The 16,868-nt window shown below is 41.1% G+C and overlaps 1 protein-coding gene across 2 annotated transcripts in view; it reads left to right on the top strand.

The window, feature by feature from the left end:
- Positions 1–1,825: 1,825 nt before the first annotated feature.
- The window catches only part of TRAF3IP1 (TRAF3 interacting protein 1), a 43,030-nt gene continuing 27,987 nt past the window's right edge, over positions 1,826–16,868 (top strand). Inside the window, exons 1-6 of one of the 2 annotated variants that reach the window (XM_075755873.1) lie at positions 1,826–2,035; positions 2,885–2,953; positions 7,193–7,354; positions 9,201–9,341; positions 9,498–9,968; positions 11,173–11,250. In XM_075755873.1, coding sequence (XP_075611988.1) covers positions 1,913–2,035; positions 2,885–2,953; positions 7,193–7,354; positions 9,201–9,341; positions 9,498–9,968; positions 11,173–11,250 — 1,044 coding nt within the window. In that variant the 5' untranslated portion in view covers positions 1,826–1,912. The remainder of the gene's footprint in view (positions 2,036–2,884; positions 2,954–7,192; positions 7,355–9,200; positions 9,342–9,497; positions 9,969–11,172; positions 11,251–16,868) is intronic. The other variant, XM_075755874.1, reaches the window with a different exon arrangement.

Below are 16,868 nucleotides of genomic sequence, written 5' to 3'. Positions count from 1 at the left end.
TACGTATATACATGTGTGCTTAAGCTACTGAGTCCATAAGGCTATTTGAGACTGGAGATAGTATCCTGCCTTTCGTGGTATGTGAAAAGAAATAGAGTTAGGGAGCTTTACACTCCTGCTGCTGGGCTTTGAATATTTGGCCAGCGATACGTACAATGGTGCTGTCTTGCTGCTTTCCAGCCTATTTCTGCAAAGAATTTCTGCTGTATTATGTCAAACTAGTGGCTGGAAAGGGCAGAGTCCCTTGCTCTGGGAGGAAGCAAAGCTTGGAGGAAAAGGCAGTGTGCGTCGACATCAATTCCTGTTTGTGATGGTGGTGAAGTGCTCAAAACAGCAAGTGTCTCTACCAAACTTTTGGTGTTAGGATGGCTTTTGGCACGTGCCAGAGATCTGTGAGTCTTGTCTTGAGCCGTTTGGTACGCTGTTTTGTCTCGTATTGATGCTGTGTGGTCAGCTGAAATTCGTACTGATGTCTTTGGGAGGATTGGTCTCAGCTTGCCCAACGTCTGTGAACAACTCTAGTCCAAGGTCCTCAAAAAGACTAGGTCTCCAGACTAAACTTGAAGCTATCTGTTTTACGGTGGTCTCTCCATTCCAATGCCTCCCTTTAGGTCCACAGGGATTTGCGGAGACTCTGTGAGTTGCTAGCTTTTTGTTCTTCAGTTAAATTGAGCTGTGCTTCCTCAGGGTACTACCTCTTCAGCAAAACGTGCACGCCAAAGGTCAAATTTCACAAACCTCCTGAGATTCCTTCTCAGGCATCTCAGACGCTTCATGGAGAGCCAGTGGCAGAAATCCAGATAAACCACACGATTCCAAAACAAACAACCCTCTTCCCTAGAGCAGCTTCTTCCCACTCCTCTTGCTTCCTCTGAGACCTCTTCCGATGCCCTTGGATGTAGAAGCTGTCGACACCTCCTCTTCTTCCCAGGCTCACCAGACCCTGTAGTCACAGCCTGTCTGGGAACCTCATCAACCCACCAGTTTTGGGTTGGGGGAAGACACAAATTGCTCCCCTTCAACCACCTGCTCTCAGAAGCCATCCGCTTCCCCTCCTCTGCTGAAAAAATAACATCTTTCATTACTTGAACTAACACCAGATAAATGTATTTTGTAACACGTCTCTTTTTTTGTTCCTGAATCTGGTCTGTTCTTCCAAGGTTGTAAGCTGAAGTATGGCAGCACAACCCCCATGCAGCTCTGTTGAAATTCAGCTTTCAAACATTAATGTTCATGACTGGCCGAGCAGAAAAGCAGTGTATTCTTTCTCAGGTTCCTGAACCTGGTCAGGGAGATTGGTAGCAATGTGGAAGCTGGGGCACGGCTTGGTTTTTGTTTGTTGATGAGGGCTGCGATGGAGTGAGGACGAAGCAGGTTGCAGGGAGCGTGCAGTATGCTGGCTGGGGGCAACGGGGAGGACGAGGATGTCTCTGCAGGAGACAAGGACGGTGCTGAGGGTCCCGTGCTGCTCTTTAATGGCTGTGGCTTTGCTTTGCTAGGGAGTATGATGTGAGATCGGGCAATCCTGACATTGGCTCCTTCTCCCTCATCCATCACTCTTATTTTCTACTTCTTTACTTCAAGAACAATTTTTAAAAAAACACCAAAAGATACAACTGAAGTTTCTGAGCGCTGTTTATTTGCAGATTATTCAAACAAGGGGCAGGTGTGTGACTAGTTCTGTGAGCCAAGAGCCTTTGGGCTGACTCCAAGGCCTCTTCCCCCAGGCCAGGGGAGGTCAGGGCCTAACCAGGCCGCCGGCCCGGTTGCTAAGGCCGCGTTGTGCCTAGCAACCGCCTACCCCGGCACTGCGCTTGCGCAGTGAGGCGCCCTGCGCCGCGGGGCAGGCCGGGAATGCTCGAAGCCGCCGGTGGCGGCGGCGGCGGCGTGGTTCCGCCGTCCCGCCGCCGCTATGAACGAGGCGGTGGTGCGGCGGACGCAGGAGTCTTTGGGCCGAGTGATCCGTAAGCCGCCGCTGACGGACCGGTTGCTGAGTAAGCCGCCCTTCCGCTACCTGCACGACGTGATCACCGAGGTGGGCCGGGAACCGGCCTGCGGGCCCGCTCCGCTGTTGCTAGGCAACAGGGCCTTCCCTGCGGGCTCGGCCGCCCCCTGGCGGGCGGGGGTATGGCTGCCGCGGGGGGGGGGGCGGGGGGAGAGGGGGTCCCCCAGGCGAGGGGCTGGGGGGGGGGGGGGGAGGCTCTGCCGGGGGGGGGGCCCGGGGCCCTGAGCGCTCCCTGGCCCGGGAGAGGAGACCCTGTCAGCTTTCCGGGGCCCGCACAGGGCTGGGTGCAGCACGGAGGTCACTACTACAGGGGGTACGCTCGGGGTAGTGAGTAAACCTTGAGGGGTTTTAGGGGTGGTGAGGAAACTTCAAGGGTTTTGGGGTGGTTGCCGGTGGTGAAGACCAGACGAGGGGTCTGGCTCCTTCCCTCAGGCTGCTGGGCATTTGATCCGTCATGAAACCTGCTAGTAGGTTGTTTTTCCACCTTCCATCGAAAAAAAAAAAAAAAAATGTTAATTTTAATAGTTACTGAGCTGCTGCTTTTATATATAATCACATGTAAAGATGCCAATAAGGGAATAATGCAGAGCTGCATTTAAAATGCATATGCTGGTGTTTACACTGTGAATCTCCCGGGTTCACTGACCATCAAGGTTAAAGATGGAATTAAATAGGAAGGGAGGCCTGAGCCGTAAGCGAGGATTAAGTCTCGTTGTTCCAGAGACACAGCAGAGCTCCGAACCTGCTCTAGAAATAGTTCTAAATGAGGTGTCATCTCTGAGAGCAAGTAAGGCCAATGTATTTCCTGTTACCACACGAGCTTTATTGAACAGAGGCCTTCAAGTGTTCTCAACTTACTCCTTTTCTTCTCTTTTGAAGGTAATTAGAGTGACAGGTTTTATGAAAGGACTTTACACGGATTTTGAATTGAAATCAGATAACGTTAAGGTGGGTATGAAACTTCTTTGTTTATTTAGCTTTAATATTCGTATTCTTTGAAACTCACCACAAGGTACTTTTGGTCTTTTCTGCATTTGATGTCAAGTACCTGTCTTTAGTTTTGTGAAGAAATTGTAAAAGCTGTTGCCTGTTGGTTATATCATGCATGAGGGTAAATACCTGTAGATCGCATTAGTGGATGTGACGCAAGCAAGCTGTCGTATGTAAAGAACTATTTCTTTACAAATTTCAAAACAGTGAGGGTTAATCTAAAACCAGGTTTCCAAAAATCCTGTTGTATTACAGATGAAAAGAATCATTATGTAGCAAGATAGTACATGCCTTGAAGTAGTTAAGCATCGATAATAAATCGCGAACACGGGAAATCCACACACAGCTTTGAAAGAGTCTTGTGCTCTCTCAGTGAAATGTATAGGTTTATATTTATTGGTTTATATATGTGTGTGTATACACATGTAAATGTACAGATATGTATACATACATACACTAAATATTCTTGCTTAGTATCCCAGGACTTGCTGAGGCATTCGTCCAGTATTTGCATTCCACAGTAGCTTTATTACTGTATACAAACAGCTAATTACTGAAAGAGGAGGTTAATGTTATTACTGAAAAATGCTTTTCTGAAGTACAAGGGTGACTTTAGTCTCTGCTTGCTGCTCTTCTACTGTCTTCTGCCTCTTTGCTGAGCCAGGGATGCTGACTTCTCCCAACTGCTGACTCGATTAGAAACTGGTCACTTATTTGGCAAGTGATGCGGTGTTTGTATGTTGTTAGGCAGCTACATCCCTTGGTGATTGTTTAACATAGCAACTGAAAGTGTGAAAGGTCTCTGAGCCTGCCTTGTCACCCAGTTGCATGGATATTTTACGCACTTGCAGCTAATTATTGCATTTATTTCTGCGACTGTTCTTATTGTTGTCAGGATAATAACTAAAATCTAAGTTATTTAATCAACGGAGTGTTGGTTTTGTTGATATTGTCCCTGTTGAAACTTGTCAGTAGGTTCTGTGATGGAGAGCAGCTTAGCACCTGCTGCTGCTGCTGCTTTGGAGAGCACTGTGCATTTTGTTTGTGGATCGAAAAAGCAGATTTCCTAGCAACTCCTGACTAGATCTTTGTTTGTATCTATATCCTGTGATAGCTGTGAAGTTACGCCAATCTTGAGTACCTCTCTGAGAATTTCTTTCACAATCCATAGGAGTTTTCAATAATTCAGGGAGAGGAGATCAAAATGCAGTAACGTGGGGGAAAATATCTCTAGCTTGCATTCCCCTTCTCAAAACACTGGTCAGGAGAAAGACTTGGCTGTCACAGGATGCTTCCTTACTCTGATTTCTGTCGGAGTTGTAGAAAATCAGGAGAGTAATCTTTATGCAGAAACCAAAACTACCCACAGAGAGCTGGAGTCTGAGAGCAGCAGCCAGAGTCTGTGTTGTGAGTAGCTGTTATGTGTTTTTATGTGAGGGTGATCTGCTTTATGTAACACTAGGGACTGATACTCACCTGGTGTGATGATCTGGCAGTGGGTGCACGGACTTGGAACTGGCAGGATGCTTTCAGAAAAAAGAAGAGGTTGGTACTCACTGTGAAATAGTCCCAGAGCTGTAGTCCACAGCTTGCTTGCTGTGGGCTGGGAAAAATTGACAGGTGCTCTTTGCAAGCTGGCTGTGCTGTCACAGATCACGAGACTGAAATTAGGCAAGCCCAGAGATCGTGGTCCAGCCTCTGTGGTGGCTGCGGCTGGCTCCTGGCTTGCACATCCCCTTACATCCTACGCAGCGTCATGCACACATACGTGCAGCAACTGTCTTCGTTTCTAGTTTCCACTCACGTCTCCCATCTGGATGTAGCAGTGGGGTCCTGAAGTACCCACCGTTTCTTCTGTGCTACCTTTTATGTCTCCACTGTTGGGGTAATGCGTTCTGCTTGGATAGCTGGTCCTCTCCTCCTGCATAGAGATATGTAGGAGGCAGACTGGAAGCATCCCACGAGCCAAATCTGGCCTGGAGGGCATGCACATGGACCTCACTGAGTTCTGGTGTGTCTCAGGGATGTGTAGTCATAGAATCAATTGGAGAGAGATGTAAGGGGGATTTAAAGCGTGAGGATTCCTCTGAAACAAATACACCTCTTCTACCAGCTACATTGGATGACGTTGCTGTCTGCCTGTTTATCAGAACGGTTTGTCTTAGGTCTAGTAAAAAATTCTTCTCTTATAAATGGAAAGATTGGATATCAGGCTTGCTCTTTTAATCTTTCACATCAGCTTTATATACACACACACAAAGTCTTTATATTTTTTTTATATATATATATATAAAAAAAAAGTACTACCACTTGAAATAGGGGAGATACCTTTTTTGAAATCTATCCTATCTATTAAAAAATATTTCCTTAAGCTCTCAGCATTGCTTCAGATGTTTGTTTCTATTTTGATAGAATTTTATTTACTGATGCGGGTGGGAGCCGTACATTTTTCATTGGGTTCCTGAGGATTTCTTATATGGACAGACCGCACTGATAATATGACTGCTGAATACGATGAGGATGTAGGAGGAAAATTTGGATCTTTATTTGGAAACATGTTTGGTTTAGAATGGTGTCCTGTCTCCTTCCCTAAATTAATAGATTGCATATGTCCTTGGAAGGACAGACAATTATTTTAATAGGAGGTTGCAGTATTTCCTTCCTTTCCTTTTTTATTTTTGAATGCACTGGTGAGAGTGAAGTGCTCCTGAAGTTAACGGAGACAATCTGAAAATCCCAGCTATGTGGCAGTTGTTTGTTTTCATTGTTTAGGATGAGTCAAAGACGGGAAATGCCCTGACTCTGGAGACCATCTTCCCACGCGTTTAATTATCATTCGCGTGCTTGCAGGAGAACCCAGATCTTGTTTATGGAGAGTGGCTCTGGGACTCGAGATGCCACGTGAACGGCTCCGTTAAGCTCCAGTGCCAGAGGAATAGATAGGGCTACCAGCTGGCCTTGCTCAGCTGAGGGAATACTGACTTAGGTTGCTTTCCTCTGTATCGGTACGTCTGTCAAATTTGATCCAGGTCATGTTGGATCTGTGCACCTGAGATACTCAGTAAGTGCAGTGCAAAATCAGGTGTTTTACTGGATAATTACAACTGCTCCTTCTCTGAATTAACTGAAATGGCTGTGGTCTGCTTTTCGGTTACCAGTTTTGAATGCTGTAGTTTGTATTCTTTTGAAGCAATGCCTATTAAAACATGCACACAGATTTCTTCTGACATGGGTTTACTTTTTAACAGGCTAGTAAAATACTTTCTTTATCTCCACTCATGACTGTAAAGGATGAGTGAGTAGACTTCTGTGCTGGGCCTGGTAAATATTCCTTGAATTTTATTATGTTTTATTAATTAAAAACCTTCCTCCCGCCCAAGTATTCTGCAGCTGCAGAGACTTCACACCGTGATTTCATTCGCTGGGCTAGGAACCCTCCAGTAAAATTTTACTTGGTGGGGCTTGGTTTATTTTGTCTTTCTTTTTTTCTTATGATTTTGCATAATCACCAAAAGCCATCATCTCTACTGAGGGGCACTTGGGGAAAGTTGTTTGCAAAGTGTAATTATAAAACTGAAACACATCTGGCAACTGTGGAGATAAAAATATGTGCCTGTATCTCTTTCCCACCCTCTCTCGTATGTTTTCTTTACTCACTGTTAAGTCTGGTTTGTAAAGTATGTGTACAAGCATGTAAGTCAGTCCCTCAATTTAGACTTATGTTTGTCCCGTAACTTTGGGACTTCTGTGCTGAAAAAGGTTCAAGGCAAGAACTGTCCTTCTAAGCAATTCCTGCTCTAATGATGCCGTTGTAACTCTTTAGTGATTCTTTTGGTAATACTTGCAGGATTTGTTAAACAAAACTTTATCATCTTCATCATGGAATCTGTGAAAACAGAGTGCCAAAAGACTTAAATGCACTGGAGCTATAAGCATATTAAAAAAGACAGAGTTATACTTTGGTCGTTCCAGTTCAGTGTTGATCTGTTATTAAAGCTGTCCTTTCTTAATCAGAAATAAATAGCTAACTCTAAATCAGGGGCAGCCCTCTTTCCTGACCTTACAAACCACTTGCTGCTCTTGTGGTACGGATGCTTTCCACAACTGTTCTTCCCTTCAGAGGTTTTCTAGTTTTCTAGGTGGTGTGCAGAATTATTTTGGAGTCTCAATATTATTTCTTAATTGCTCTTTTACCAGGATAAAGATGCCAAAATCAGCTTCCTTCAGAAGGCAATTGATGCTGTTGTAATGGTAACAGGAGAGCCGCTGTCTGTAAAACCGGCGCGTGTTGTGGCTGGACACGAACCTGAAAAAACCAATGAATTCCTTCAAGCAATTGGGAAGTGTTGCTTAAATAAAGTAAGACATCACATATATATTTTATACACATGGTGATATATTATCAGAGCTTATTTGCAACATTTATTGACACTCATCTGCTATTTTTAATTACACAAGGTAAACGTTGGGTTACCACTTAATAATAATAATACATAGTGTATGATCCTTAGCAGAGTTTGAGCCAGGTCCCCATGCAAATACGTTCTGGATATTTTAGTGCTTTTAATGTATACCGGTTTTTATTTTTCACCTTATTCATTGATCATTTAGTAACATTTATTAGATTTAAAGAAGATTATAAAGCTTTTAACTTTTAAAACTTTTGGATGCAGACATGTTAATTATATGACCAGATGCTGCCACCTTTGACTTTATCTTCTTTAAAATTTCGGTCAAATCTCTAATTCTGTAATGAAAGTAATTTTTCCAATGTGCCGCTTTGTTGGTGTTTTTTGGTTTTTTTTTTTTACTTTTTTGAGTATGGAAATGCAGCAAAGGAAACATTTGGTAACATGTTAAAATAACTGCAGGGGCAGTTCTTAAAATAATTGTTGTATTCTTAAAATAATTGTTTCATTAAAAGTAATGTCAATTCTTTGCTTATAGGTGTTACAGAGATTTTTGAAATACAAAGGTATTATCTAAACCCCTTGAATTAATGAGTGTGAAGAAATTGTGTTTACAGGCTCTCTGGAGGTTTAGTTTGGATTATCTCTGTCTGATAATCTACTCATTTAAATTTATGTTATTTTGTTTTAATTAGCTGAGTGCTATGAGCTTCTTCCTTATGAATTGCTTCAGATCAGGAAGGGGGAAGTTGATAAACATACGCGCAGAGACTGGACGAGTTGGAAAATGTGCTTGATGGAATAGCTTTGTAGAATGTTGGGATGAGTTTTAATATCCAGAGGATATAGTCTTACCCATTTGAGCTAAGATAATTAGCCCCTTGGCTTTTATTGTGCTTAATGTGTATTGTGCAACAGATTTCCTTCAATCTCTGTCTTGATACTTTTAGTGCTGAGCTGAGCACGCTGCTTGGAGTTACGTAGTTCAGGAGAATGTTGCTAATGTGCAGAAGTTTGTGTCCAAATATGAAAATCCACAAAATTTCGTAGTTTTGCATTTAGAAACCAGGAGAGAATCAGGAGTCAACCCCCAGGGTGATATCAGTTTTAGTGATCTAAATGCTGTTCCTGTTTCAGGAAGGAGAATTCCCTGGCAATGTGGTGGGTTTTTTCTTTTCTTTCTTTTTTTTTTTTTAATTAATCTAGTCAAACTCTTTGCCGCTTGGACATGAAAACATGACGTTAACTTGCTGTGTAAATAATCTAATTAATAATTGCTTGTTGTCTTAATAAATGAACTAGATGTAGAAGCTTTTTAAGCAGTGTTCCTGCAGCTTATTGAAAGTCGTTCTTCATGTAGTTATCTTTAGTGACTGTTGCTGATTGAGCAAGTATTAGGTGAAAGTGGAGTGGCCTAAGACTGGATGCAAATAATGTGGTTTTAAGAGTGTTTAAACAATCTAGCAGTTGTGGTATAAGGATTTCACAGTCATTTACCTTACCATTTTGAAAAATAATTAAGTTGTTGCTATTGTGCTATAATACATAAAAAGCACCATATATTTGTATAGCTCTGGCCCATATAATCAAATTATTACAAGAATTACAAGGAGCTGTTTGACATAAAAGAGCATTATTACTCCTATGAAAGAATGTTTCCAAAAGAGCAGAAATATAAGCTTTATTTAAACCTTCCTGGCCCAAAACCCAGTCATGTTGATGACAGAGATGAGAAGAAAGGAGATATTTAATAAAATAATTTCCTCATTTCCATGCTGTTTTTCTATTCCTTGCAGCTGTCCAGTGATGTTGCTGTAAAACGGATCTTAGCTGGGGAAAGAATTGATGCTAAAGGGAAACCTCCCTCCTCTAAATCTCGAGATAAAGAAAGCAGAGACTCCAAACCAGAAGAACAAAAAAGCCATAGAGATAGAGAGGTAGGCATTTGCAGCTTTTGTGGGGTACAGGGGCTACTGCTTTTTATGGTTTATTGTTTGTTTGGATTTTAGCTTGCATTTTTGTCTGTGGAAAGTAACTGCATGATAGAGTTGCCATGTATTGGAATTAATTTTTAGTTTTTACTTTCTTTTTAGGGTAGAGGAGACATTGAAATTAAAGACAGAAGCTCAAGCAGAGACAGAAAACCCAAAGGAGATTTGAAAGAGGGCGAAGAAAGAGAAAAGGAAAGTGATAAACAGAAGGATAATGAAGACAGGCACAAAGACCCTGAAAGAGACACCTTTAAGGATGGAGAAAAACAAGAAAGGGAAAGAAACAAAAGCAGAACAACCAAGCAAGGGAGAGAAACAGAGAAAAACAAGGGAAAAGGAGACATAGAACGAGAAGCTGATCTTGACCGTGATAAAGGACAGGAAAGAGAGAAAAAAAATGAAGGAGGAAGAGAAAAGGACAGAGTGAAAGGAAGAGACAAGGATAAGGCTAGGGACAGAGAACGAGAGAAAGACAGAGATAGGGGAAAAGATCGGGAAAGGGATAGACACAGGGACAGAGAAAAAGATGGGGAGCATTCAAAAGAACATGGAAAGGATAAAGCAGAGAAAAAGGTAATTGAAATCTTGTTTCAGAGAGCGGTACCTTTTGGCGTGCTGTGGTAGGGAGTGAATGTTTGTTGTAACGACCTTGCGTGTTTGTATTCTCTGCTCATTTAACAATGAAGTACTTTCCTTAACAGCAATTACTCTTACGCAGTGGAAGTGTCGGTGTGGATTTGATCTGTTAAGAGCATGACTGAGGCCGTGTGTGTAACTTCATGTCTCTGTCATGATATATCTTGACTCGAGCCATCAGACTCATCTGACTGCGCTTCCTGAACACCTAATAAGCAGTTTCTTTTCTGAACTATGCATGTCTGAATTCTCCTGATTGCATTACATTATGTTTGGCAGAGAGGGGTGGCAGCAGCTGTTGGAACTGTGTACTTCTATCCTCACGTGTCTTCCCAGTAATACGTGCTGCCGTTGCAGCTGTAGCCAGCTTTTGAGGAAGACAGGGCTGAAGAGCGTTCCTTTGGGCCATAACTAGTTATTAATATCTCTCTTAAGTTTACTTCTTCTGTAGCAGGACACACAGGATGGAGTTGTACATCTGTATTTTTTTCTTTTCTGTCTTTCTTAAGCTGCTTGCTTCCAGTCTGATTTTTTTTTTTTTTTCCTCGTGAAAGAACTGTTGGGAAGCCCATCTAGATTCTCACAAGGGTGCTCTATTTGCAGTGGACTCTGCGCATCATGTTGCGTCTTTGAGAAGGAACACATCCACCATTTCCCCATCCCTCAGACCTTCTCAGTGTAAAGTCCTAAACTGCCTTAAGAGCTATCTCTTCATTGCCTTTCATTTTGTTGTTCTTTTTATCTTCTCTCTTCCTCCTCTAAATATTTCCTATTTTCCTTTTCTGTTCTGTTGCATTCTGGTTCACGGGAGAAATTTGGGATTAATGGGCATCAAAGGTGCTTCTGTTAGGGGATAGCTTAATTTTGTTAGAGGAGAGAAAGCACTTCTGTCAGTATCTGTCTGCTGGCCTTAAGGATTCTTACCTTCCTGGTATCACTCAGAAAGAACAATGTTTAACCGTCAATTTTGCTCGGTTAGTCTCCTGCGTGGGAGAGGCGAGGTGAAGAGGGCAGGTAGATGGATAAGAATACCGTTGTAATGTGCTCAGTTCTACTCTGTGCTCATCTCCCCTTTCACGTTTTTCAGGTAAGTAGCTCGCTTGTCAGCATGCTGAATCTAAAACAATTAATTTCTTTTCAGTCCACAGATTCTGAGGAATCCACACTTCGAAAAATGCAGAGGCCAAGTAAAGACAGCAAGTGCCAGCTGGATAATGAGGTTAGTAGTACAGAAGATCTGGGAAGGTGAATATTGAAAGTGTTGCATTTTAGAATGATTTGAGAGTCCGCATGAAAGGCATGTAGAATTGAAAGGTAGGTAGATGAAAAGTTTTAGGGCTGTAAAATAGATGCTTGTCTGGTTTTGGGGTGTTTTGGGGGTTGTTTGTTTTTTAAATTTCTCTGAGCTAAAAAGTCTACTCAGTTTATTTAATTTTCCAGATTTTATTTCTGTGTATTAGTATGTTGGGTACTTCAGGAAAAATATTTGTTCAAAGTTTTCAAGTTTTCTGTTTATTCCTCTGAATCTTTCCTGGAAAGCTGTTAGGGTTTGTTTGTTGGGTTTTGGTTTTTTGGTGTGGGGTTTTGGTGGGGTTTTTTGTTTGGGGTTTTTTTACTTTAATAGAAGTTACTGTTTCGGAAAGAAAAGGAGTCCAATGTTGTGTGTGGGCCCATGTTTTGGAGCTGGATGATGGTAGGGTAGAATAGCAACTCGCTGCTTGCCTCTGAACAGTAGCTGTTGCTTGTGATACCATTGTGTCTGCATCTGCTGCTCCTTGATGACCTGAGGCAATCTGGGGAATTATCGTGCCATATGGCTAAATGTTTAAAGAGTGAGACTTCAATAAATTAACCTAAAGCTGCTCAGCCTAGGAAAAAAATAGGCAGGATCCGAAGTCTAGCACGAGTCTCTGTTAGGAGTCTACGGGCAGCTGACATCATCGTGTCTTCTCTGTGAGATGACAAATTTATAGCTATTCTTTGACTGAAATCCAACCAAACTTTTTAAATTATTGGCACTTGGAGGGAGAGCTTATAAAATAGTTTTTAGCCTCAAGCAAATGTTCATGGCCAAGTTAAACTTCCTGCAAATTGGGTCTCTAATGGAAATTCTGAGCCTCATCCCAAACTATCGTAGTGCTCTTGGGCACCACAATAATACACCAGGGCAGTAAAGTTTCATTTCCCGTCTTAAGTGCTTTTGGGAGTGATTCCAAGGCATGTGGGTTTATTACCTTAAATCTAGATGACATTCTTTTCCTCTACTTGCTTGCATAACAGTAGACGCTGCTTAGTTTTTAGGTAATGAAACCACACACTTTAGACCAGTGCATGACAAATGGTCAGCATCTTAAGGCTGTGGAAGAGAGAAATGAAATGAAAATGTTCCCAATGAATTTTTCGAACTGGAGAGCTAAGATAGCTGCACAAAGTGATTTAGAGGACATTCCAGCATGAAAAATTGGAAAGTGCATCTAATGGACTGGAGTTGATCTTCCTGTCCTCACAGTGGTTTCATAGCAGGGTCATGCCTTTATTTCCAGGGATTTACCCCTGATTTAAACTACTGTAACGCCATTTAAGTCATGTGACAGTGAAACAAGTGTATTAAACAGAAGAGAAACAATTTATGACTTTATGCACGTGAAGGCTATTGAATCATAGTTTGTAGTTTCTGCTGTATAATTAATAAATCTTCAGCATCTGTCTTTAGCTTTTTGTAAATATAAAATACAAGTGAAACAAGCAGCCCCTCTCGAGCAGTAGCTGATATGCCAATACCTAACATTTTCTTTTCTGCCCTAAGGATTGACTTTGTCTTCTTTTCTGGTTTGTTCCTGTCGTGCTCACTTACCCTGGCTCCTAGTCCTGCTCTCTTTATCCTTGTGCTCCTAGCCACAGCTTCTCTTTCTTTCCAAGCCTTGTCTAATGTGACTTCGTGTCGTAATGAGCTCTTTGTCTTCCACTTGATTTTCATCTCCTTCCGTGTTTGAATTAGGCCCTTTCTTCAACCACGCTGCTTGGCAGCATAAGGATATGGAAACAGTCCTTATGGGGGGAGAAAGCAATGGGGAAATGGGAACTTTTGTTTTGTTTGAGGTGTCCGTGGAATTTCAGGCTGAATGGCTTCTATGCTGCATTTACTTTAGCGAACAATTAATTTAGATTTTTTTTCATATTCTACATGTACAGCAAAGCTATCACTTAAAGTTTAGTTTCTGGCTGTGCTCCTCTAACATGAGAAGTCTAAATAAGATTCTATCTATATTCATGCAAGTCTTAGTTTTTCTTGCTGCTGATTATCAGAGGCCAGCTCTAAAATGCTGCTTAAATTTTGACAGGTTGACTTGTGTTGGGTGTTTTTTATTTAAATGTATTTTTCTGGTACTAAAGAAACTCTGTATATTACCCAGCATGCAATAGTCATCACATGGGTATCTATAATTTTCTGGAACTAAAAGAAAGCAAGTATAAATAGGAATTAAGAAGAGACATTTGGCTAACATATGGCAATCAGGAGAAGACTACTTGCTGCTTCAGGGCTTGCTGTTCTGTACAAAACTCTGTGATCAGAGCGAGTTGAGTTGTATTCTCTTAGCTCTCAGTCCATCTCAGGTAAAAGTCCATTTTAAACAAGACGCTTTGTAGCATGACTGATTGACCTTCTAAATAATAAAGATAACTTTGTTTTTGACAAAAAATGGTTGAGGTCGTAGAGCTTCTGAGCGTATGGTGCTGTTTATATGAAAGTGGCTACAGAACAGGTATGTCATTTACCCCTAAGGCCAAACACGTTGGAAAAGTCTCTTCCATTTTACAGACGGCTGCCGTAACTCTTGGCTAAAGCTTTTTTGTAATATCCTGTCACTTTTGGCCACTTCTATAATGACTTTTATTTTTGCCCTACAAACTGCATTGCTCTGGAACTGGTCATTTGAATCAGCCTCTAAGTCATATCTAATCACCTTCTGTTGCTGTTGGAGCTCATCTCGACTATATAATGAAACAACTACTGAATGAGAAAAAGACATAACTGCTGTAGAAGCAGCAGAAAGAATCGTTCCATGGAAATCTACTGGATGTGGTTCAAATATTTTTTGTTCCGGTGCTGTCCCTCTCTTTTTGGTGTCAGTTATTCATAAGATTTTTTGTGTTTGAAAGGTTTTAATTAACCAACACCAATAGAAAACCACCATGCGAGCCTTCATTTGAGGAAAAGATAATTGATTGATATTTTCCTAATCAGTTTTATCACCACAGTTTTATCACTAAAGTGACCTTAGCAAATAGAGATCTTTCCTTGTTGCTGTTGCACACTAATAAATTAATAATGATAGCTGGTTTTTTATTATAGGGAATAAAGACAGTTTGAGGGAAACAGCAAAGAAAAGCTTTGAGGGATACATAGCTTGCAGTATAAAGCAGTAGTCATGAGCTGTGTTTATTTACTGAGGAATAGTCTGTTGCACAAAATTAAAAAGTGTGTTTGTTTACGTAGTTTTATTTATATAAAACTTCTCTATATACATACTATTTACCTTATATGTGGACATATACCTCCTGGCACTGTGGATCTGATTAGAAGCCATCCAAAACGTTTTGGAGGGAAGATTGAGTTAGATTCTTATTCACAGACTTAATTCTTGTTTATTATTAATGAACTATTGGTGGATCTGATTAATTAGAGGGGGAAAATCCCAGTGGCGTATTTATATAGTGAGTTGTCCCCCTTCCTTGCTTGAGGAGGAGTGTTTTTTCTGTCTTGGACTGTTGATGCATGGCGTGGCCGTGGCTAGAGAAGATGTATGTTAAGCATGTACAAAATTAATTATGAGAGCGGTATAAAAGTCACTGATAGAAACTGTTCGGGACATCCTTTCCATGACTATAGAGGTTGGTTGTTGCACAGAAAGGAGGAGGAATTAGCAGGATGTATTTTCTAAGCATATTCCTCTTCTTGACCTGCTGAAACAGTAGAAATCATTGTTTTCTTATGTCTTGAAGTAAAAGTCAACCTATTTAAAGGTTAATAATGAGGACGAAATAGCGGATTGGGCGGTTTACAGCAGGCTGCTCTATCGTCTCCAAATAGAAACGTAATTACGCAAAACTGGGAAGTGTGCATACATCCATCTAGGATTCTGCTTTAATATGTTGTTTTTCCAGGATGGTGGGAGATGAAGTGTAAGATTTCTTTTTAATGGCTCCAGTGACTGCTTTTCAAAGTCTTGGAGCCTCTGAATTTCTAAGAAGGAGAATGACCTATTTTGTCTCCCTTTGGAAAGACTCAAATCATAAATATTGTGGGATTTATGTTTTTGTGTGCTACCACAGTAATTAAATTTTAGCTTTTACTTTGCACCTGTTGCCAGTGTGCACATGTGGCTCTACGAAAACATTAAGCACTGTTTGTAGTCACTGCCTGACATAAATAAATGACTGAATCCACTCCACCAGAAGCCTCAGCACCTATTCTCAACTCCTTCCCCACCTGTGCTAATAATTACGTCACCCAAAGAGCTGCTGAAGTTTGAGAGCACCAGATGTGGCCTGTGGGCCCATAGAGCCAGGCTCTGATGGTATGTGAGCTTTATTTTTGCTCCTTGCATAATGTTGTGATTGTGAAAGATGGTAGTAATTAAGATGAACTAAGATTAACCACTTCAATATTAGCCATGTGTTTTGGACTTCTGTCTGATTTTCTTCATAACATGCCAGTATTTCCTAACAACTGAAAGAAAAATATTGGTAGCTCTGGTTGTGGGTCCAATAATAATTGTAATAATCCAGTGAAGATAGCGTAAGTCAAAACTACTTTAAGTCGAAGCAGGACCATGTACTGTCCATTAGGCTAGGTTTTTGCAAAGCATAGGATGTAAGGGACTTTCCTTTGGCTGACTGAATACCTGAAATTCTGAGTGTGCACATTATATTACAGGCATGGAGATGAAGATGTAGTTTCTAAAGGACCTAAACTAACTGTTGAAGCTGACTTGCATAGACTGCTCACTTTGCTATAAAGCACTTCCAAAGAGTTCAACTTCTCAGTTTATCACGGTTTGCATACTGTGATTGTCTGCATTTCCCCTTTGTCAAGAACTTCTTTTGAGCTTGTGGTGCTTTATAGCATTTAAAAAAGCAACATTTGCCTTCAAAGCAAACTTATCACTATGTTTCTGAGACGTAAACTTCCTTCCCCTTCATGTAGCTGTCTCTCTGGGGCCAGTGGGTACGTTGTTGTAAGCTTGTAGAAGTGGGATGTTTCTCTTGCGCGGTCACCTAAAGTAGGTTGGGTTCATATGCCTACCAGTATCCTATGTTTTTAAACATCTTGTAGTGTTATTTTCCACTGCAAAATGTGTGGTCCATTGTCCTATATGAACCATATATATAATGTAAAACATTCATTTTCCATGATATGAAAGTATCATGGAAAATGAATGTTTTACATTATGTAATTTGACAATTTTCCCTTACAGGTTATAGGAATGTATAATGTTAACATTTGCATAGAAAAGGCAGAATTTGTAATTCTCATTTATGTTATTGATATGGTCATTATCAGCAGGGTTGACAATAAATCTTGAACGCAGACTGCATGGACTGTTAATGCACACAAACTTCAATAAAGCAGATATGGAGGAAATCCTGTGAGGTGCTAAGCATATTTTGGGATTTTGAATGATGTGTTATAGGGAGAGAGAGCATAGAAACATAAAATGGTATTTTGTAAATCACCTGTACTTCATCTGTTGCGTTCAGAGGTGGTGGCTTCCTCTTTAGCAATAAATGTCACTGAAGAAATCAAGGAGTTAGGTAAAAAGACAGGAAAGTTAT

Source organism: Balearica regulorum, chromosome 6 (assembly GCF_011004875.1).
Source record: "Balearica regulorum gibbericeps isolate bBalReg1 chromosome 6, bBalReg1.pri, whole genome shotgun sequence".
Lineage (NCBI taxonomy): Eukaryota > Metazoa > Chordata > Aves > Gruiformes > Gruidae > Balearica > Balearica regulorum.
This window is presented reverse-complemented; position numbering and strand designations above follow the sequence as displayed.